Source organism: Lynx rufus, unplaced genomic scaffold (genome assembly GCF_022079265.1).
Source record: "Lynx rufus isolate CCGP_SWC_20201006 ecotype Redwood Valley unplaced genomic scaffold, mLynRuf1.p SCAF_1, whole genome shotgun sequence".
Taxonomy (NCBI): Eukaryota; Metazoa; Chordata; class Mammalia; order Carnivora; family Felidae; genus Lynx; species Lynx rufus.
The window spans coordinates 168,491,612-168,515,079 of record NW_025814823.1 but is presented as its reverse complement, the minus strand read 5'-3'; the positions used below and the strand labels follow the sequence as shown (position 1 = coordinate 168,515,079).

The following is a 23,468-nucleotide window of genomic DNA, read 5'->3' as shown; positions in this document are numbered from 1 at the left end:
CCAGGACAAACCTGCAGCTCTGTTGAGAGGCTGTGCTGTAACAGACATGGAGCAACAGGAGCCAGAGCAGGAGGAGCAGAACAGGTCAGCACCTTATGGGAATAGCATCTAACAGATGGGCATTTGGGCAGGAGTGAGGCATTACTCCGGACACCTCACAAATGACTGTGGAGAAAATTTAGAGTTGCTAATTTCCATGCATCAGGCAACTGGGAAATTTTAGCTCCCTAATTAGGTCATGAAAAGCAAATTTGACCCTATTTTATAGTCCCATATGAGTGAGGTCTGGGATACATTTGATTTATATTGTTTTCAGACAAACTACAGGTGAGAAGCTGTGTGATACAAGCATATTATCACTATGTTGCTGAAGCGGTTTGCTTTGTGAATCCCTGGAATGCATCCCTCCACTAAACATCACATATTTCTGTACATTGGAAGTATCTTTTAATACTGAGTTCTAGCGTATATCTTGTTTTGTAATCTAGCTGTATGTTGGAAAATTTTCCTATTTGTATTTTGGTTCTAAATTAGTGAATTGACTATATAGTATTCTTCTTGTTCCTTAATAATTTTTAAAAATTTACATGTTTTTACTATATAGGAAAAAGATATAAGCAGATTCTTAAAAACTTGGCTTTGGTCTATGCAAGCAAAGTGTACTTAGATGTATTATATATTGCTTTATAGTATATTTTCTTCTTCTTTTTTTTAAGTTTATTTATTTTGAGAGAGAGAGAGCGAGCAAGCAGGGGAGGGGTAGAGAGAGGGAGAGATAGAATCCCAAGCAGGTTCTGTGCTGTCAGCACAAAGCCCGACATGGGGCTCAAACTCACAAACCGTGAGATCATGATCTGAGCCAAGATCAAGAGTCGGATGCTTAACCAACAGAGCAACCCAGTATATTTTCTTCTTATTGTGTAGTTTATAGAAGCAATTTTAGAAGAATAAAGGCCATTGGGGCACCTGGCTGCCTCAGTCAGTAGAGAATACAACTCTTGATCTCGGAGTTGTGAGTTTGAGCCCCACGTTGGGTATAGAGATTACTTAAAAATAAACTCTTAAAAAAATAAAGGCCAGGGAGAAGTATAGTACTAATTTACATTTAATATTTTAAAACTTAAAATAACTTATGTTCTATTTTTTCCAATTTCTAAGAAAATTTATGTTTTTTCTTAAATTTTCCTAAATTGGAGAATTTAGAAAAAGAATAAAGTTTAAAAAGCCCTCTCCTGTGCTTTTTCCTTTATTAGCAGTTTTCTTTTATGACTATAAGAGTAAAAATATTGATGTAGAACTTTGGAGAATGAGAAAAGCATAAAGAAAATTAAAATCACACTTAGATAATCCCACCCCAAAGAGGTAGTTAACATTTTATTTTTCAGTTTTTTCTCTCTGCATATATACCTAATAGAATCATATTTCTACTACTAATAATTATATATTCTGCTTTTTCATTTACATTATATTTTCCTACTTCATTAAATATTTTAAGAAATCCGATTTTTCCTGGCCATGTAGCACTCTATCAAAAATATATGCCATCATTCAACCATTTTAATACATTTGGGAGCTTTTAGTTTTTTCATTACTACAGATAGTGCTGCAGTGAGCATTCTGGTCCACAAATCTGTCTGCTTCTCTGCTTAGCCTGTTGTATAGAGGTCCCCAGAAGTGTTCTTCCTGGGTTAAAATGTGTAAACATCTTTAAGACTTTACACTGTAGTTTAAATAAATGTAAATGAAATCATCTAGCATAGTACCTGGCGAATAGGCACTCAAATACTGACTTTTTTCTTAACAGTAGAAATTCTGCATTTTATTTGTTGTTTCGTCCTCATTGATCATTGATTTTCCACTACCTGCCTTTCCAGGATTTTTTTAAAAAAAGTAAATTGTATAGCCAAAGTGGGGCTCGATCTTGTGACCCTGAAATCAAGAGTTGCATACTCTACCTACCAAGGTAGCAAGTTGCCCCTCCTGGATTTCTTTTATTCATTCGTTCGTCTATTCAGTAGATGTTTATTGAGCACCTACTATCTGTCAGGCCCTGTGCTACTGGTACATGTTAACTTGGACTTGGGGAAAGCATCATGGAAATACTTGAAAACTTCCTTGACCCCTATACCTAGAGAAATGAATCAGTTCTTGATCTTGTACAACATGAGCTCTCCCCTTCTGAGCTTCTAATTAAAAAAAAAAAAATGAAGTGAAACAGATTTATACAATTGACATTTTAATTTTTTTCTGCCAGAATTGACAAAGAAAATGCCTCCTTTGCATTCATGTTACTTAGCATGACTTCTTTTGTGAAGGTTAAGTGTGTGTACCAAGTGGACTAGGTCAAGGGTGGGTAATGGACTCACCATCTTACTTCCAATTATTGTGGGAACCTTATTAAACGAGGTGGGATTTCATAAGCTGTTTGAAATGTAAGAAAGAACATTTAGTGAGCTATGAATGTATTTGTCTGACATGATGAAAAATGTATAACCTAATTTTAGGTTTTGTTTTTTGATGATAGGTTTTCTTGTTTAAAGAATGTTAACGTGAATATGTAAGAAATGTTCTATATTCATACATTAGGGTGTTTGTACTCTTTTTTTTAAAACAAGTCATTATTGTCTTTCATTTATGATTAAAACACAGATTGTTAAGGCTTTATACCTTGGTAGATTTTATTCATCCTGGGAAGCATTTTCTCCTGTTAAAATATTAAAGCCTAATCTGAAATATTTTCACAAACACAAGTGACTTTTTGAAGGTTGTGCTCTTGCTTCTGTGCATTGTCTTTTTGCATATTATATATCAGCCTCTCAGAGAGGGGTGTGTTCTTTGTTGCTATAGAATATTGTACATTCAAATGAAGTCCACTTATATATTCATGACTTAAACACCTTTGTAGAAACCTTCCTTATAAACACAGGTGAAAAAAAATTTGCTATTCTACTTATTACCCAGCACCTTGTATATTTAAAAGCTTGTTACAAAGCCTCATTTTGGGTGTGTATACTTTGTTGTGCCTTACAAAGTCTTTAACAACAGTAGGAATATGCTGTCAAACCTAAGTGCTTAGAGTAGAATAATTTGTCAAGTGAGAACATTAATAATAGAATCAATGTACCCAAACAAAATAAAGTTATTTGGGTTATTTCCTTTTATTACTTATTATTTAAAATGTATTGCAAAATACAGGTAAACCTGTTGTGTACAGTTAAACTTGTTACTGATATTTTACCACCCAAAGACTCATTTAACTTGTGTTTTTTTTCCCTTCGATACCAAACTTCAGACTGGTGGACATGTATAGACTAGAACAGTTTAGGTATTGGTATTTCTATTTATAATGACTTGGTGGTGGATAGGTGGGACATATTATAACAGAGAGTTTCATTAAGTGCCGATTTACATTCTAGCAAGTATAATGATAGCAATAAAATTAACTTAGTATAGTAATGTTGTAGCTCCAAGGAATTGGGGAAAGGAAATGTGTACATTGAGTAGTGGCTAAATTTTTTGAGCACTTTGCATGGTAGGTGTGTAGCACACGTCTCTTGGAATGCTCATAAGAATTCCATTAGGTTCATATCTTATTTTCACACTTTTTGGATAATAAATAACTTCCCTAAAGTGACACAGCTAGAGAGAGGTGGATCTGGATTGCAACCCGGGCAGTCTGGGCTCACTGATTTCTTAGACAGCCGTATAATACTGCTATTTCTTTTTGAGATAAATAAAAAATGTAATATCACTGATTTGAAATTGTTGCAATAATTATATTTAAAAAGCTTTCATGCCACATTATGACCAGCCACTTATGAAAATGTATGACAGTGGCCATAAAAGATGCAGAAGAAACATGAGGAAAAGGAAAGGAAGGACCCAGAGAAAGGAGGTGAGGTGAGGTGACCGATTGAAAGGGGAGAGGACAACAAACGGAGAGGGATTCTGGCAGAGGTTGAGGAAGGAAGCAGAGAATGCTAGTTACATAGGTAAGGAAAGAACCAGAGACAGCTTAGAAGTCTAAGTAAAATTACTTTTTTCATGGCTGGCTTTTCCCTTGCTTTGTGAGTTTCAGCGTGCCTTTTGGAATACTGACTTTTCTGCAATTCACAGTTCTTTCACTCTTCTTTGTGTGTTAGCCTTCTGGGACTTAATTTCATTTCATCCTTTATGATGAAACTTCATTCAAAGTTGGATGATTCAGAATTCAAGTTGTATATATTCTTTTTTTTCCTATTTTCTTACATAACTCATGATACACATCTGCATAATGAAATTTTGGTAAGTGATCTGTCTGATGGATTTAATTTAGTCTTCAATCATACTCTTGTGAATTTCTCTTTTATACTTTTGAAATGAATCCTCAAACTAGCCATATCTGTTAATTTAAAGGTTTTATTTACAAACAAAGTTTGACAGAATAGAAGAGACTTTAAGAGAATGAAACTTTTTTTTTTTGTGATATGACCAAAGAATGAATTATATGTTTATGAAACAACTACTTTATTTTCAATTATGTATACTTATTACTTAATTGATTCCAAATTTAGTGCTCAAATAGATTATTTGGTTTTATTTTAAGTACCTTACTGATTATTTTGCAATGAAAAGAGCACTGGGCTGATATGTAAACTTGGACAGGTTACTTTATCTATTTCTTTATTTGTAAAATTGAAATCACACCTGCCTGTTTATCTTACTGGGTGAGTATACAAATGTGTATGTGTACTAGAAAATACCTTGTAGATATTGTTGCTAAATACACCTATGGTTGTTACATTAGTATATTGCTTTTAGATTCCCCTTTCCATTACTTAAAAGATGAGCAGATACAGAATAGACTAATTCTTCTGTTTCATTTAGATTATCCAAATATTGAATTTCAATAAACTAAAGCAGTATTAGTCAAAGAAACTTGGTCAGCAAATTGCAAGGAAGTGGTTAAGTCATACCCAGCCTATCATACATCTTTTTAATAGGGAAAAATATCTATGCCATTAGTTCTGGACCAATGTCTTTCCCTTTCACAAGACTTTTAATGCATAACTTATAAATCTCTTTATCAGCCAATCTGACTTTTCCAAACCCAGACTAACATTAAGCAAGATAGAATGAGTAAAAATCAGGGAAGGTCAAATAAGCAATCAAATGATCAGATTCTCATTGGACACTAATGGAATTTTAGACTTTTAGAAAATGATTAGTTATGAATTTCAATGCCCTGTTGACAAAGGGTCAGTTTTTGTAAAATTATGGTAAAATCTTAATGAGATTTTTAAATCACTGTGTTGGATTATTATCTGCATAAAAAACGATACATAGTTCATATTAAGTCTCACATGAACATTTTTACTGAAAAGATAATGGTATTATGGCTATGATTTTTTAAAGAGCCTTATCTTTTAGAGATCTTTTGAAATACTTGCTGATAATTGTGATGTTTTAGAAGTAGGTGGGGCTATTGATGAAACAAGGTTGGCCATGAATTAGCAATTATTGAAACTCGGTGATTGGCAAACGGAGGTTTATTTTACTGTTTTGTCTACTATTGTAAATTGTTGATATTTTTTATAATAAAAATAGGTGGGTGGGAGGATGGGTAAAATAGGTGAAGGAGATTAAGGGGATTAAGAGATACAAATTGCCAGTTATAAAGTAAATAGGTCACGAAGATGAGAAGTACAGCATAGGGAATATAGTAATAATATTGTTATAATGTGGTATGGTGACAGAGGATAACTACATTTATCGTGGTGAGCATTGAGTGATATATAGAACTGTTGAATCACTATGTTGTATACTTGGAACTGGTCTAACATTGTAAACTATAGTTCAATAGTAAAAAAAAACCTTAACATTAAATTTTAGTACTTTGTGTTTCTGATATACTTAGTGAAATAATTGTGTCATGCTAATTTAAAGTCAGAGTTGTACTGGCAAATGTGAAGTCTTAAAAAATCCTTGTCTTTTTCATGATCTATAAAATCAGGGGAGCCGGTCTGGCTCAGTTGGTAGAGCGTGCAACCCTTGATCTTGCGGTGGTGAGTTCGAGCCCCACATTGGGTGTAGAGATTGCTTAAAAATAAAAATTTTAAAAGTTAATATTTTTTATAGCTCTCTATTAAAAAGATATCAGACATGTAATTAAGACTCAGCTTAAAGTGTTTGGGAAAAACCTTATTTGTAACAAGTATAATTTTTAGTCATATTTTTGGTTCCTTTCCATGTGAACTACCTAAGTATGGCATATATAGAAAATAATAATTCAATGACTATATTAATAGAGTGAACACAATTGTAACAAATGTTTAACATTTGTCCTTCTCACTAAATTGTAAACTCCATGAAGTCAGTCTGTAGGTCTTAATCATTGTGTGGAACACAGTGTGTAGAATATAACATGTGCTCAGTAAATATTGTGTGGTCATGGTTTAAGAGAAAACTATGTTTAAATAATCTGCCTTTAGATTTCATTTAAAAATGTATTAAAGGGGCGCCTGGGTGGCGCAGTCGGTTAAGCGTCCATCTTCAGCCAGGTCACGATCTCGCGGTCCGGGAGTTCGAGCCCCGCGTCAGGCTCTGGGCTGATGGCTCGGAGCCTGGAGCCTGTTTCCGATTCTGTGTCTCCCTCTCTCTCTGCCCCTCCCCCGTTCATGCTCTGTCTCTCTCTGTCCCAAAAATAAATAAAAAACGTTGAAAAAAAATTAAAAAAAATAAAAATGTATTAAAGATACGAAATTATTATTAAATGAAGAGCCCAGTGATGAAGGTCTTACTGAAATGATTTATAAAGCAAAGCTATACTAAGTGTTTGTCTTCGTAATTAGGTATTTCCTTTAATGTGACAAGTGCCATTCTTTGCTGTTTTTTTTGCAATACTGTGTCAAAGGAGAAAGCTTTCTAATGCATTAATTGTGAGTGTACCTACTGCACTCTGTTGAAAGGTATAATATAGGAAAGCAAAGGAAGATGGAAATGAAATAGTTTTTGTAGATTTTCAAGATTTGAATGAACAAAAGGAGACATTTTATTCTGTTCTGATTTTTTTAATATTTATTTTTGAGAGAGAGAGAGAGAGAGAGAGAGAGAGACTGAGCATGAGTGGGGGAGAGGCAAAGGGAAGGGAGACAGAATTTGAAGCAGCCTCCAGGCTCTGAGCTGTCAGGACAGAGCCCAATACAGGGCTTGAACTCATAAACAAGATCATGCCCTGAGCCAAAGTTGGTCACTTAACCGACTGAGCCACCCGGGCACCCCTATTGTGTTCCATTTTTAAAGCTCCTATAAGTATAATGTATAGTCACTGGGTATTTAAATAAAATTTATTCCATTTGGGATTTTATCATTATAGTACTTGACATATTCTTTGTCAGTTGTCAGATGTGGGTGCTTACTGATTGTGGCATGTGTCTAGGCCTAACTGAGGTAACCTGTGGTGTGGTATTCTGCTGTTTCCTAGGGGGCATGGACCCTGCTGTGGTGATAGCCTTCTGGCCTGCTTCTCTGAGGCCAAAATCTCCCTTTGGCTGGTTCTGTGTGTACCTGCTGGACTTTGAAGTACAACTCTCCCTTCACCTTTCTCTTAGAGCCTTTAATTAATGGCTCTGTTAGTCATGGGCCTGCGGTATGTGTTAGCTTTGCATTTCATACATTGCCAATAGGATAGATACCCTCATTATCAAGTCATAAGTATCCTGTCTGTTTTTCAGCCCTCCGTAATCTGGTTACGTCTTCCATCTTGGCTTCAGATCTAATCAGAAGGCCTTGGGAAACTGAACTCCACTAAATTGGGATGCAGTATACAGACTGAAATATTCCCAGGAAGCTTTCTGATAGTTGTGGGAGCTAGATCTGTTCCTATTACAACCTGTAGCTTCTGTTCTTAGAGGCAGGGACTGTACCTTATCTTCATGCTGCATTAGTGCTTAACATGAGGTGGTATGACTATAATAGGTACTCAAATATTTGGTGATTGAAAGGGGCTTAAGAAACTGAGCAACCCTGAGTGAAATAAGCCCTTCCTTAAAAACACTGTAAGTGTGTCTTTATTTCTAAAGATATTGCTGATTTAGTAGACTCGGGTAGTCATTTACTACTGGGGTCACTTTTCTTTCTTAAACTTATAATTCATTCAAATGATTATTACCAAATGGTTATTACTCAGACAACCAAACTCTTTTCCACCTGGCTTTTGTCCAGAATCCATAAGGCTTTTCTTCTCTGGTGAATCTTGTAAACTGGAACACGTGGCAATATTTTGCCCTTTGGTTATAATGTTCAGTTAGAACCCAACCTAAGCAGATTGCTTTATGCTGGCTTTATTTTGCATTCAGAAGATGAGGGCACTCTACAGGCCCACTGACCACTCTGGCTGTAAGAGATGAAAAAAATAATTAAAGGTTAGCATTCCTCCTGAAAAATTCCCTAGGAAGTAGGTTGACTATGCCCTTGATCCTTGTTATTCTTTTTTCCTGGAGATAGAAAGAAGGCTTTGAATTGGTTCTGAGGTCTTGAGTGAGATTAGATAGTCATGCCAATAATTTCCCCACCTTAGTTTTCCAGTCCATTCCAGAATCGAAGTGCTGCTGTTGCTTTCTTTGAAAATCCTGTCCTTCACTTCATGACGCCGTTTGTCTCATTCTTAGACTCTTGGAACAAATAAGACCAACAATTCACATTTTCTTGGCATTAGAAGGATTTGTTTTTCAATACTGGGCCAACAAGCCATTAACATGCACCAAAACAGTAGTTTGTTCATTTTTATTTTTGGAACTTCTGTTGTGTGCCAGGTCCTGTGCCCAGCACTGAGGATACAGTTGTGAATGGGATAGATGGGGAGACCATCACATAGTGAACAAGGAGAGAGGACGGTGGGATGAAAGGAGATATAAGAGACAGGAAGGAGGCAGATCATGTATGGCTTTGTAGGTTATAGAAGGAGTTTGGATCTCATTCTTAGAGTAATTGGTACCAGTGGAAGATTTTGAATAGCAGACTGACATCTGATTTTTAAAATCACTTTTTTTTTTGAAAGATCACTGTGGCTTGATGGGTGGAAAACAGATAGGCGGAATCAAGGGCAGGCAGAAAGAGGTCCAGTGTGCAGGATATTGAAAATGTGCAGGAGAGGGCTGGCACATCGTGGACCATGGTGGTCTATTGTGGCAGTAGAGGTGGCAAAGAGATAACCCTGAAGTGTACCCAAGATCATCTTAAATACTAATATTTGAAAGTTGTAGTTAGCTATGGTTTTTAGATTTAGTAATAGGATTGTTTCTGTCTTGTCATTTGCAATGACATGGATGCAGCTAGAAAGTATTATACTAAAGTCAGTCAGAGAAAGACAAATACCATATGATTTCACTCATATGCGGAATTAAAGAAACAAATAATCAGGGGCCACTGGGTGGCTCAGTCTGTTAAGCCTCCGACTTCAGCTTAGGCCATGATCTCACTGTTCCTGAGTTCGAGCCCCGTGTCTGACTCTGTGCTGATAGCTTAGAGCCTGGACCCTGCTTTGGATTCTGTGTCTCCCTGTCTCTCTGCCCCTCCTCTTCTCATGCTCTCTGTTTCTGTCTGTCTGTGTCTTTTTTATCTGATCATTTGTTTCTTTTATCTTTATTTTTAAAAAATTTTTTAATGTTTATTTTTGAGAGAGAGAGAGAGAGAAACCAAGAAACAGACTCTTAACTAAAGACAACAAAATGATAGTTACCAGAGGAGAAGGAGATGGTTAAATAGGTGTGCACTTGTCATAATGAGCATCAGGTGTTGTATGTAAGTGTTGAACCACTAAATTGTACACCTGAAACTAATATTACACTGTATGTAAACTAACTGGAATTTAAATAAAATTTTTTTTAAAGACTGCAAAAATAGGGCTATTTCTGGATGGATTCTATAAGAATCAAGGAAACTTGTTAAAAGTGTGTATTTCTGGGTCCTGGATTAGTAGTTTTGGGATGAAGTTTAGGAAAAACATTGAAGTTTTCTGAGCAAGGTCAAGAAATAATTTTATATTATTTAGTGCATTCATGTACTATTTAGTACACTCGTACGTTCTATAATGCCAGCAGCATAAACGTATCGAAAGGTTGCTCTACCTTTTTAGAGTCACTACAAATTCCTTTCATTCCCAGATATGCTAACAATCATTCCCCAAAGTTAATCTTTCAGCTCAGATTACAAAAATCCCTTTCATTGAATCTATCTTATTCTGATAAAGATAGATCTCTCCTCCCAAGTTCCAAGAAAACTTTTAAGTGTTAAAATAAGAATAAATTGCATCTAAAAATAAGGTAAAACCAGAGAGACAAACCATGAGAGACTCTTAAGTACATCGAACAAACTGAGGGTTGCTTGCGGGGTGTTAGGTAGGGAGATGGGCTAAATGGGTTATAGGCATTAGGGAGAGCACCCAGGATGAGCACTGGGTGTTATATGTAAGTGATGAATCACTAAATTCGATTCCTGAAGTCATTATTACACTATATGTTACCCTGTCACTCTGCTTCTTTGGGGCTGAAGGGAAGGCCTTGACTTAGCTCTTGCATTTGAGTGAGATTAGCACCATGAAATGAATCACAGACACTCCTTACCACCAATGCTTTTTCTTGTTGTAACACTAAATGGATCTGCATCCTCTTTATGCAGATGTAGAAGTGTAGCTTGGCTTTTAGAATGCCAGTTTAGGGATAGGGTTCTAGTTTGCATAAGGTAAAGAGCATGGGTCTCAAAACCTAAAAGACTAAAGTGTAAGCCCCACTTTGCCACCTTCTAGCTGTGTAATTTTGAGGAAGTCAATTTCTAATAGGCTTATGTTAGGGGCCTATGAAATGGAAATTATGATGCTTCTTAAAGCTCTTATGAAGATCCCAGATGATGCATAGAGAAGACTTAGTTTGGCATATGGTAATGCCTTAGTAAATATGGCCATTTATTATTATCTAGCTGTTTTATTACCTACTCCCTCTTCAACTCTTTGGCTGCTAGTACCCCTAATCTTGGTTTAGTGTGAGCTGTGTCAAGAGATGAAAACACAATCCAAAAGCACATTTATAAACATTTACTCACCAAGCAAAATTGGTGACCCTGTACTGTCTATCTTCTGCTCTTTCTATTCCAGACAAGAGTTTTTCAGTCATATATGGCCATTTCTGCCACAGTGGCTATTACACTTCCCCTGTATTAGAATTTTCTAGGCCAATTCTTTCTTTTTTTATTTTTTAATGTTTTAAGTATTTATTTTTGAGTGAGAGATACAGAGTGTGAGTGTGGGAGGGGCAGAGAGAGAAGGAGACACAGAATCTGAAGCAGGCTCCAGGCTCTGAGCTATCAGCACAGAGCCCAACGTGGGGCTGGAATTAACCAGCTGTAAGATCATGACCTGAGCCGAATTTGGACACTTAACTGACTGAGCCACCCAGGTGCCCCATAAGCCCATTATTTCTACCTCCTGAAGATGTTTCTCTCTTGTCTCTACAATTAGATCTCAGAAGAAATATATCTGATTGAGTGTAGTTCCTAAGAGCTTATGAGAACCAACATCTTTTTCCTTTGTCCCTTTGTACCCTGGTTTTCATTTCTGGTTTTCATTTACTTCTAGGTTAGCCACTGGAGAAGGCCCTCTTACGATTCACAAACTAAGGGACACCTGGGTGGCTCATTAGGTTAAGCATCTGCCTCTTGATTTCAGCTTGTGAGTTTGAGCCCCTTATTGGGCTCTGTGCTGAGAGTGTGGAGCCTGCTTGGGATTCTCTCTCTCTCTCTCTCTCTCTCTCTCTCTCTCTCTCTCTCTGGTCCTCCCCCTCCCCCGCTTGTGCTCTCTCTCAAAATAAATAACTTTAAATAAAGATTCACAGATTGAAGCTCTACTAGAATCTTTGTGCATGTTTGTATTATTCAGGCTTTTCATGGTTCTCTCAACTCTGAAGACATACACTCCTTGCCATCATTGCTTTTTCTCATTGTAACACTAAATGGACCTGCATCCTCTTTATGCAGATATAAAAGTGTAGCCTGGCTTTTAGAATGCCAGTTTAGGGATATGGTCCTTCTCTAACTCTGCCATGTGAAGAGATAATGCTATTGAATCTGAGGTTCATCTTCCTCTTTCTCTCCATCACAGCTTTGACTCAAAGATTAAAATCTGCTTTGTAAGCTGATCTCATTCTTCCCTTATTTTTTGTTGCTTCTTTCCAAAACCTGAGCTACATTTCTGTTTGCATGGTAATTCCTATGTGCTGCCTGGTTTCCCACAGTCTTTGAGTTAGTGTGATCCTTCAAGGCCAACGATTCCAGGTTGGAGCTTTTTATCATTCCTGCATTAATAATAGAAAGGAAAGAACCATACAATCCTCTCGATAGATGCAGAAAAAGCATTTGACAAAATACAGAATCCATTTTTGTAAAAACCCTCACACAGTAGGGATAGATGGAATATGCCTCAACATCATAAAGGCCATATATGGAAGACCCACAGCTAATATCATCCTCAATGGGGAAAACCTGAGAGCTTTTCCCCTAAGGTCAGGAACATGACACGGATGTCCACTCTCACCACTGTTGTTCAACATCATACTGGAAGTTCCAGCCTCAGCACACAGACAACAAAAAGAAATATAAGACGTCCAAATTAGCAAGGAAGAAGTCAAACTTTCACTCTTCACAGATGACATGATACTCTACGTGGAAAACCCAAAGACTCCACCAAAAAATTGCTAGACTGATAACATGAATTCAGCAAATTCACAGGATGTAAAATCAACATACAGAAATCTGTGGCATTTCTATACACCAAGAATGAAGCACCAGAAAGAGTGATCAAGGAATCGATTCCATTTACAATTGCACCAAAACCATAAGATACTTAGGAATAAACCTCACCAAAGAGGTAAAAGATCTGTACTCTGGAAACCACAGTATGTAATTTTTTAAACAAATGGTGGTAGGACAGTTGGATATTTATATGCAAGAAAGTGAATATTTACCTTACTTGGCGCTGTTCACAAAAATTAACTCCTAGAGCACAATAGACCTAAAGGTTAGAGCTAAGACCACTATTAAGAAAATGAAAAGACCAGGCATAGAATGGAAGGAAATATTTATGAAACAAATATCTGATAAAGGACTTGTGTCTGGAGTATATAAAGCACTTTTAAACTTAGACAACAAACCAGTTTTTAAAATGTGTAAAAAATGAAACTTACATGACTCAGCAACTCTACTTCTAGATATTTATCCAAGAGAAATGAAAATATATGTCCATACAAAGTATTATATGTGAATGATCACAGCATGATTATTTATCAAAGCCCAAACTGGAGACAATTCAAATATTTATTATCAGGTGAATACAGTGGAGTTCTGCTCAGCAATAAAATGAGCCAACGACTGATCCATGTAGCAAGGGTGAACCTCCAAAACATTATGCTAGTGAAAGAAGATAGAAACCAAAGACTACTTATGGTATAATTGTTTATATGGAATTTCTAGAAGAGGCAAACTATAGAGATAGAAAGCAAGACCAATGGGTGCTTAAGGGTGGGAGCTGTGATTGCCTGCATATGGGCAAAAAGGATGAAGGGCATGTTGGGGATGGTGCAGTGGAGGCACTTTAAAAGGATTGTGGTGGGGCATCTGGGTGGCCAGTGGGTTAAACGTCCCACTCTTGGTTTTGGCTCAGGTCATGACCTTGCGATTTTGGGAATTTAAGCCCCACGTGGGGCTCTGTGCTGGCAGCAGAAGCCTGCTTGGAATCTCTCGCTCTCTCCCCCTCTTTCTGCCCCTCCCCCACTTGCACCGTCTCTCTTTCAAAATAAACTTAAAAAAATTTTTTTTAACTGCATTGTGGTGATGGTTGCACAACTGTATAAGCTTACTAAGACTCAATAAACTATATCATAAAATGAGTGAATTTTATGGTATATAAACTATACCCCAATAAATCTGTTTAAATAATTCTCCATAGCACTTGGTTTATGAGATAACTACCCAGTTTTTGCTCCCCTCTCCCCAAGAAGATGTCATAGCTCCTTGTCCCTTCAGTAGTATTTCTCAAGCTTTAAGGTACATGAGAATCACCTGGGGGGGGGGGGGAGATGCTATTTAGCTGGCTCAGTTGGTAAAGCATGAGACTCTTGATCTTGAGATTGTGATTTTGAGCCCCACATTGGGTGTACAGATTATTTAAATAAATAGTAAAACAAACAAATAAACAAGGAATCACCTGGAGATCTTACTAAACTGTAGATTAGGATTCAGTAGGTCTGTGATGGGGTCTGAGATTTTGCATTTTTAACAACCTCCAAGTTGATGCCAGTGCTGTTGGCCACATTTTGAATGAAAGGCTTTTGAACTTGTTCAAAACTCAGGCTGCATGTTAGACTCTCTCTGGGTTGGGGGGGTAGCTTTTAGAATAAAATTAAGGCATATCTCCACCAGAAATTAAATCAGGAAACTCTTCAGGTAATTCTGATGTGCAGTCAGGCTGAGAACCTTAACAAAATGGGATTCTTTTTACCATAATGGTTCAATAATGTTCTACCAATGTCTCCCTCACTCTCGTCCCACAGTTTAGCCCAAAACTTAGAGCCCCCAAATTATGATCAGAATGTCTTGGAATAAGTAGGAGGGTAAGCCAGCAGGCTTTGACTACACTTTTTTTTTTTGAATTATTTTCTTACACATGTCAACCCCTTAGTCCTGGCTAAGAACTAGAATACAGAAGAAAGGGGAGCCTGGGATGATTATGATGATAATAGCTAAAATGTGTTAAGCAATTACAATGAACCATGTCCTGTTCAAAACATTTTATATGCATTTATCTAGCCTCATATTTTACCCTGTGAGCTAGGTACTGTTATTTTCTCTGTGTTATAGAAGGAACAAAGTATAGAGACATGAAATGACTTGCTTAAAATCACACAGCTAATAAGTGGTCCACCTGGGATTTGAAAAGAGTTAGGCAGACTACTGGGTCCCAGAGAAGCTGATACTCACCAGTACCTGCTGCTTGCAGTCTATACTTATTTCTGCCTGAAACAAGTGAGATATTTAACCCCAAATTTCTAACATATCTTCTATTCTTTGGAATGGAGCCAGACCCTGCCCAAATCTTCAAGGCCCTTTGATTAGTCTCCTAAAACATTCCCAAGTGTAGTTAAGAGTGTTTCTATATCCCAAGGACTTACTCTGGTCTTGCTTGACTTATAGGACTCTGTTGGTGCTGGAGGCTCCTCTGAGTTCTCTTGTTCTGATTGCTTGAGCTGAACGAGGAAGACCCGCAAACCAAATTTTTAATACTCTTTTTTCTTCTCTCTGCAAGATTTAACACCTTGGACCTGAGCTTTCTTGTGTCCTTAATCCTTATCTGAGTTCCTCTCCCCTCCTTGAAGATGGAGGTAGGAAAGGCTAGATGTTAGAGTGAGATTGGGCAGGGTATTTAACCACCTGACCATATGTATTTAACCTATGTTAACCCCTACCCTCTTTTTAAAAAATAGAAATTGGTTTCCATTGAGGCTTCAGGCGATTTTAGTGCTTGAAACATTCTTTGTTAACATAATGTTTTTTAGAAAGCTGAGTGTCAGGAAGGCCCATTTTTAATTTATGAATGGCACCCTTAGCCTTAATATGCTAAAGCATACTTTACTTTTGAGTGCAGAATTAATCTTTTATCAGATGTACCATGGATGCTGTTGGTTTCATTATTTTAGGAAAATGTTCTTGTGATTGTTTTAGAATTAATGCTACCCACATACCTTTATTTTCCAATATCTATTCAGAATAGATAAGGAAGATACAAAGTGTCACCCATATTAAAGCTAATGCAAAAGAGATTTGTCACTGCTGTTTGAAAAACTAACAAAGGTGTTTAACTTGTTGATCTCATCTTGACTGTGAAGAAAATGAAACTGAAATTAAGCCTATGGTAGAGAATATTTGGACCTTCTTTTATAAACTACCACTTTGTGGAACAGTGAAGAGAATTTTAGCACAATTACAAGAGGATAATTTTATACACTGAAATTTTCTGGAGGTGGGGGAAGACAAAAAAGGAATTTCACTTTGCCCTTTGTTTAAAGCAGGGCCAGGTGGAAATGTCAAAAGTTGTCAAGGTAACTTCTTGGCAGCACTTGGGCCTCAAGCTTTTACATGCCTAGGAGTCACTCAGGGGCTTATTAAAAATAGGGATTCTTGGGCCTCACCCTTTTGGCTCTGAATATTTAATGAACTCCTCAGGGAATTCTAATATGTATTACATTAGTCAGGGTTTTCTTGAGAAACAGAATCCGTATGAGAGAGAGAGAGAGAGAGAGAAAATGTGTGTGTGTGTGTGTGTGTGTTTCTATAAAGAGATTATTGTAAGGAATTGGCTTACACATTTATGGAAGCCAAGAAGTTCTAAAACCTGAGGTCACAATCTGGAGACACAGAAAAGCTGATGATATGGTTCTAATCTGAGTCCAAAGGCATAAGAATCAGTAGAGTCAACAGTGTAAGTTCTAGTCCAAGTTTGAATCTGAAGGTAGGAGACTGATGTCTCAGCTTGAAGATAGCCAGGTAGAGAGAGAAAGAGCGAGAGTGAGAACAAAAGAGCTAGAGTGAGAGAGAGTGAGCCAAGTCTCCCTTACTCAGCTTTTTTGTTACATTCAGAACTCCAGTGGGTTAGATGAGGCCCACTCACATTGGGGAGGACAGTCTGCTTTACTCAGTACACCATCTCAAATGTTAATCTCATCACAAATATCCTCACAGACATACCCAGAACACTGTTTAACCAAATATTTTGGTGCCCCATTGTATAGCCATGTTGACACATAAAATTAATCATCACACCACCCTAATTTAAAGAATTTGAAGCAGCGAGGGGCAAAGTCAGATTCCTTGAAAGAAACACTTGAAGGTAGAAACCTTATAAAGAGACCATTGTTGTCTTTTAGGAACCAGTTATATAATTTCCATGATAAAAAATGTTCAGACCAGGCAAATCCATAGAGGTGGAAAGTTGCCAAGAATTGAGGGCAACTCTTTTGGGGGTGATAAGCATGTTCTAGGGTTAGATGGGTGCACAATTGTGAATATGCTAAAAACCACTGAACGGTACCCTTTGAAAGGGTGAATGTTATAGTGTGTGGATTATATGTCAATAGAAAATATGTATATTGAGAGAGATTGTTAGGAAGAAGTGGTGATGGAGAGTGTTGACATCTTGGGTGCCTGGCTGGTTCAGTCAGAAGAGCATGTGCCTCTTGATCTTGGGGTTGTGAGTTCAGGCCCCATGTTGGGTGTAGAGATTACTTGAAAAAGAAATAAAGTTAAAAAAACCCACAGGAGATATTGCTGTATGTTTGTAAACAGATTAAAATGAGCCAACGGAAAGGGAAATATTAATGACACGAGGTAGGGCAGAGGGAATTTGCAGGAGCCAAATCTTTAAACTCGCTGGGATGCCACTTTGAATAACTTTATTCGTGTCCCTTCCCTAGGTAACAGATCAGTCAGTGAAAGCATTTGCTGAGCACTGTCCTGAACTTCAGTACGTTGGCTTCATGGGTTGTTCGGTTACTTCTAAAGGAGTCATTCACCTAACCAAGGTAGGTTCTGTGGCTGCATCTCCTTAGCCTTTCTGTCATTCATATCAGCACCCTAGCATTGGTAAATGTATTTGAGTGAGGAACAGTCAGACCATTACAGGAGTGTACTAGGATTGGGGTGCCTGGGTGGCTCAGTTGGTTAAGCATCAGACTTCGACTCAGATCATGATCTTGCGGCTCCTGAGTTTGAGGCCCGCATCAGGCTCTGTTTTGACAGGTCGGAACCTGGAACCTGCTTCACATTCTGTGTCTCCCTCTCTCTGCCCCTCCCCTGCTCACACTCTGTGTGTCTCTCTCTCAAAAGTAAACAAACATTAAAAAAAAAAATAAAAGTGTACTAGGATTTGGTATTTGAGATCAGTTTAAAGCAACAATACAAAATCTGTCCTTTCTTAAATGGAACATTCATTTAAACAAGAAAGCTTACTTTCTTGCTTTTTCATTGCCAATGACTATGAGATAAATATATGCATTAAAGAAACTGATCTAACAAAAATTATTTAAATGTTAATTTATTGCATTTGGCTTTTAGGAAGTACATATGTCTCATGCATATGATTAAGCTGAAAATGTAAGGTGAAAAGAGAGGTGAATTTATGTCAAAAATTAACCTTCTAGGAGAGTTCACTTTTATACCAAATATATAAAATATCATATTTTGGCAATGATGAAAATGCCAGTTCCTTTGTAATCTCTCACTTATGTGTCATCTTTACTCCAGAGCTTTAAAATAATTAGGAGCTAATCCTTACATGTGTGTAATGAAGAATGGATGACTATAAAATTTACCTGTGTATTATCTGAAATTTGTCATTGGATAGATTTCAGCTGCATCATATTATACTTAGGATAATGGGTATGAGTCCTTGCCTTTCCCACTTTGTAGTTGAGTAACGTTTTCATTCACCTTTCCTTCATTTCACTACTCTTAGGAAACTGTTGTGTCAGCAGCACAATGTTGAAATAAACCGGTTGAGATCCCAGGTTTCTTAGGGCTTGGTCTCTTCAGGTCTCTTTAAGCTTACAGTTTAGTGGGAAATAATCTTTTTCTTTTCTTTCTAGGAAGAGAGCAAATGATAATGAGTTACGTGGGACTCTCCAATAAAGGCACAGGGGATAGGTGCCTGGGCTCTGTTGTTTGCTTGAGTTTGAATCTTGTCTCTGGCACTTATTAGCTGAGTAGACAAATATTTTTCGGGGTATTAATTGAAATAATACATGCAAGGTGCTTGCCTCAGTGTCAAAATTGCAGTAAATGCTAAGCTAATGTTACTCCTAGTATTAAAATGGATTTTGTTATATCTAAGTTGCTTGAAAATCAGAGCAAACTTTGAGAGAAGAATATCAAATCACTGTTTTGGTCTGGTGTGTCTGAAACAGATCCTGTGATTGTCCTGTGTCTTAAATGACTGATAACTGACCAACTTTAATTGTTTTTTGAGGATCAGAGACTAAAGCTGGTGGAGAGGAAAAACACATCATTCTCAATTATTGTTCTATCAGAATATCTTAGTGTAACCAAGACCATACATGACCATAATTTTTATTCATTTCCTATAACCTTGGCCTGGAACATCTTGGTGGATGAATGTTTTTCTAGTCACATCTAATGTTGTTTATAGTGTAGAGTAGAAATGCCTTTGGATGAACAGATTGTGCACAACAAGTGTTATAATGACCATATGTGGGATTTTTATGATCGCTAGAAATTGTACTCATTAAAGACAAAACAAGACTTATTAGATCAGTAAGTGCTTCCCTGAGCATTTTGAGATGGCCAAAAATTATGGTACACTGGTACTTAAAAGATCAGAATTACTCTCAGTGACAAAATAGCAGCTATAGCAAATAGCAAATGTCTGCGTTGGAAGGCTGAATTTGCTGAGAATGTTCTTCTGAAGATTATAGGCCAGAATTGGTGGTTTGGACTGTCAGTAGTTTGGATCTACTGGATTAATATCAAAGCCAGTCCACAGACTTTTGAGGATCATTCTTTGTTGGTCAATAAAGTCTTTTGCTCTGATGAGAAGACTGGTTGGTGGTATAATATTGCTTATTTTCCTGGATTCAAATAAAGGCAAGATAGAATTTTAAGCATGCATAGCTTCTCTAAAGCTATTTTAATTGTTTTTATCTCTTGAATACTAAGGGTAGAAATCATGTTTTAGGGGCACCTGGGTGGCTCAGTTGGTTGAGCGTCTGACTTCCGCTCAGGTCATGATCTCACAGCTCGTGAGTTTGAGCCCCACATGGGGCTCTGTGCTGACAGCTCGGAGCCTGGAGCCTGCTTCAGATTCTGTGTCTCCCTCTCTTTCTGCCCCTAACCCACTCACATCCTGTCTCTGTCTCTCTCAAAAATAAACAAACATTAAAAAAAATTAAAAAAGAACTCAGGTTTTAATAAAATAAAAGCTTTTGGGTTAAAATATTTGCATTCTGACAGTTTTCATACTCAGATATTGCACAAAATGTAATTTACATTCACAAAATGTTTATAAATATATAAATGCTCCGAGGAAGTTGTGTTACCCTTCTTATCATCGTGGTATATAATTTTTAAATTAATGATTTAAGAGATGTGAGATGCAGAGTGTTGAGAGCTATTGTTGTAAATATGTTTAAGTTTATATGGTTTAGAAATTCTTTCCAATATATTACTTTTCTAAGTCTCTGGCTCTCAGTTTGCTAAAAGAGGCAAATGACATAAAACCTCCATGATTTAGTTTCCTGTCTATGAAGAGATGTGTCTAAATTAGATGATCTATCTTTAGAGTTTTTTGTACCCAGAAGAACCTATGCATTTAAAAGTAATTGACCTATGGGGCCCCTGGGTGGCTTAGTCGGTTAAGAGTCCTACTCGATTTCGGTCAGGTCTTGATCTCATGGTTCTTGAGATTGAGTCCTGTGTCAGGCACTGTGCTGGCAGTGCAGAGTCTGCTTGAGATTGTCTCTCCCTCTCTCTCTGCTCCCCCCTCTCCTGTGCACATGCTTGTTCTCTCTCTCTTAAATAAATAAATTTAAAAACAGAATCATTAACCTAGAAGGGACTATGAGGGGGGGTTTCCCTGAAACTAAGAAACCAAATTAATAATTTAGAAAGGAAAATTGGGGATTTGTTACACCAAGGGCAAGAAGACAGAAGATTTGGAATAGGTGCAAAAATATTGATATCCTATTACTATGGTTCATTGGGCTCAATTTTACTTTGATGCTCTCAGCCTTGACTAGACTGTTACTCATTTTGCAATATTTATTGACGAAATACCCTTAGTCTTCAGATAAATTCTGCTAATATCAAATAATCTTAGAGTAGGAGGTCTTCCTTCTAGGCTCCTATGATTGCAAATTAGAGTCCAGAAATAGCTAAGACTGAATGCAGCCAAGTTGAGAAGATAAAGTCAGGTTAACTAGGCTGTGTTTGGAAACATTGAGACCCATATTTAAGAAGCAATAATAAGAACTTTTGAGGTCTCCATTTAACAGTTGAGAATCTTAGTGACGTGTCGTATGTGACAGAATTGAGTCTTCTCCAACACAGGTATGTTTGTTCTTTCACTGCAATGTATCTGTTTATAAATATAAAATATTTCTATATTGTTTCCCTCCTACTCTTCAAAAACAGATTTAGCAAATGCAAATATGTAATTAACCCCTAGCGTCTAGATGGTGGTGCCTAAATATCATTTGCCACTGAATGAACTAATAGAAACACATCAAAAGGACCCAAAGTAAACATGAAATGGTTCCCAGTGGCCTAAGTTGGCTTACTTTGAATATCAAAAAGGAAAATGGCTGCAATGGGTTAAAGCAAACCAAATGTACAAAAATCTTGAATTCATAATGATACATAAAAAACAGAATAAAATGATTTATTTTTCTAGCTAAGATGGAGCAATAGGGACCAGATTTACTCTTTTTCTTGAAATATCCCCCAAACCAGGCAAAATATATGTAACAGTAGTCTTCAAGACACTGGCTGTCAGACAACTAAGGACAGTGGTCCCTGAGATATGAGAAGCAAGAGGAATCCTATGATTGCTTCCATCTAATGCATTGAAAGAATTTCCAGCACATAGCACAGGGTGGGCATGGGCGGGGGGGGTGGGTAACCCAGGCAAAACTCAGCAGACACTTTTGAGTTAAGACAGAACAGGAAGTCCAGGGAGACCAAGGCAGCCAGAGTTCAGAGGACAGACCACCAGAGTGGAGAGAACCCCATAGAGAACTCATAGGGAATCCCAGAGGTCTGTAAATGATCTCTTTTGCACACCCAATCCTAAATAACCCATGAGTACAGAAGAAATCAAAAGAGAAATTAGCAAGTATTTTTAACTGAATGAGAATGAAAACACAACAGTGATGATTTAGTGTGATCCTGCTAAATTACCCTTTAGGTAAAATTAAATAGCACTAAACACCTATATAAGAAAAAAAAGAGCATCTGAATTTGGTGACTTTCTACGTTATAAACTTTTACCTTATGAAACTTAAGAAGAGCAAATTAAACTCAAAGTAAGCAGAAGAAAGGAAATAGTAAAGATCAAAGTGGAAGTCAATGAAATGGAAAACAAAAATAAAAGAAAAATCATTGAAATTAAAAACTGGTTCTATGATAAAATAGATCAAATTGATAAATCTCTACTTAAACTGATTAAGAAAAGGAGAGACAGAGAGACAAAGACAAGACACAACTTGCCAATATCATGTCATAACTACAATTCTACAGATGTTAAAAGGATAACAAAGGAATTTTGTATGTGTTTATGCCTATAAATTTAATAAATTAATGAAATGAAAAATTCATTTGAAAGACAGATTACCAAAGCACACTCAAGAAGTACATAATCTGAATATCTCTGTATCTGTTAAAGAAATTGCATTTGTAGTTAAGAACCTTCCCTCCAATAATACTCCAGGCCCAAATTGCTTTACTGGTGAATTCTACCAAATATTTGTTATATTTAAAAACTTTGAGGCACTTGGCTGGCTCAGTTGGTGGAGGCTGCATCTGTTGATCTCCGGGTCATGAGTTCACACCTCATGCTGGGTGTAGAACTTAAAAAATAAATAAACAATCTAACTAAAAAACTTTATCAGTAAGAGATACACATGAGTATTTACTGGTAACACAGTGTTTAGGCATTTGGTTTGAAGTATTTCAAAGAAGATAAAAAGAAGAAAACGTAGATTGGCCGATGAAAAATGGCAAACTATAGATAATTGAGCTAGATTATAGGACATGGAGGTTTATTACCTTATCCTCATTACTGTTGTTTGAATTTGAAAATTTCCATAATAATAAAAAAAGCTTTTAAGAGGTCAAAAATTTAAAAATGTTGATATTAATGTCACATGATAAAATCACACCATTCAGTATCATACTTTTTAAGAATGCATACGAACATGGGAAGTGTTCAAGATAATAATTAACAATAATTTATATTAGCATATAATATTAATTTAAAAATCAGTTGAACAGATAGATCTATGGAGTCTGAAATGTCAAAGTGACAAGTTATTTTTACCTGTAGTTGGAGTACAAACTTCAGAAATGCTGTGGGTTCGTGAATTTAATGCTGCAGATCCATTGTAAGTTTACATCAGATCAGCTAAAATGATTTTAATCTTTTATTAGGTCTACCTTTAAATATCTACTAACGGGGGCACCTGTGTGGCCCACCAAGCGTCGACTCTTGGTTTTGGCTCAGGTCGTGATCTCACGGTTCATGAACTTGAGCCCCATGTTGGGGCTCCATGCTGACAGCACAGAGCCTACTTGGGATTCTCTCTCCCTCTCTCTCTGACCCTCCCCTGTTTGGGTGCATGTGTGTACCCACGCTCTCTCTCAAATAAATAAACTTTAAAAAA

The 23,468-nt window shown here is 37.0% G+C and overlaps 1 protein-coding gene across 1 annotated transcript in view; it reads left to right on the top strand.

Moving 5' to 3' along the window:
• The window catches only part of FBXL17 (F-box and leucine rich repeat protein 17), a 495,516-nt gene that overhangs the window by 134,981 nt on the left and 337,067 nt on the right, over positions 1-23,468 (top strand). Inside the window, exon 5 of the mRNA XM_047090120.1 lies at positions 17,493-17,600. Coding sequence (XP_046946076.1) covers positions 17,493-17,600 — 108 coding nt within the window. The remainder of the gene's footprint in view (positions 1-17,492; positions 17,601-23,468) is intronic.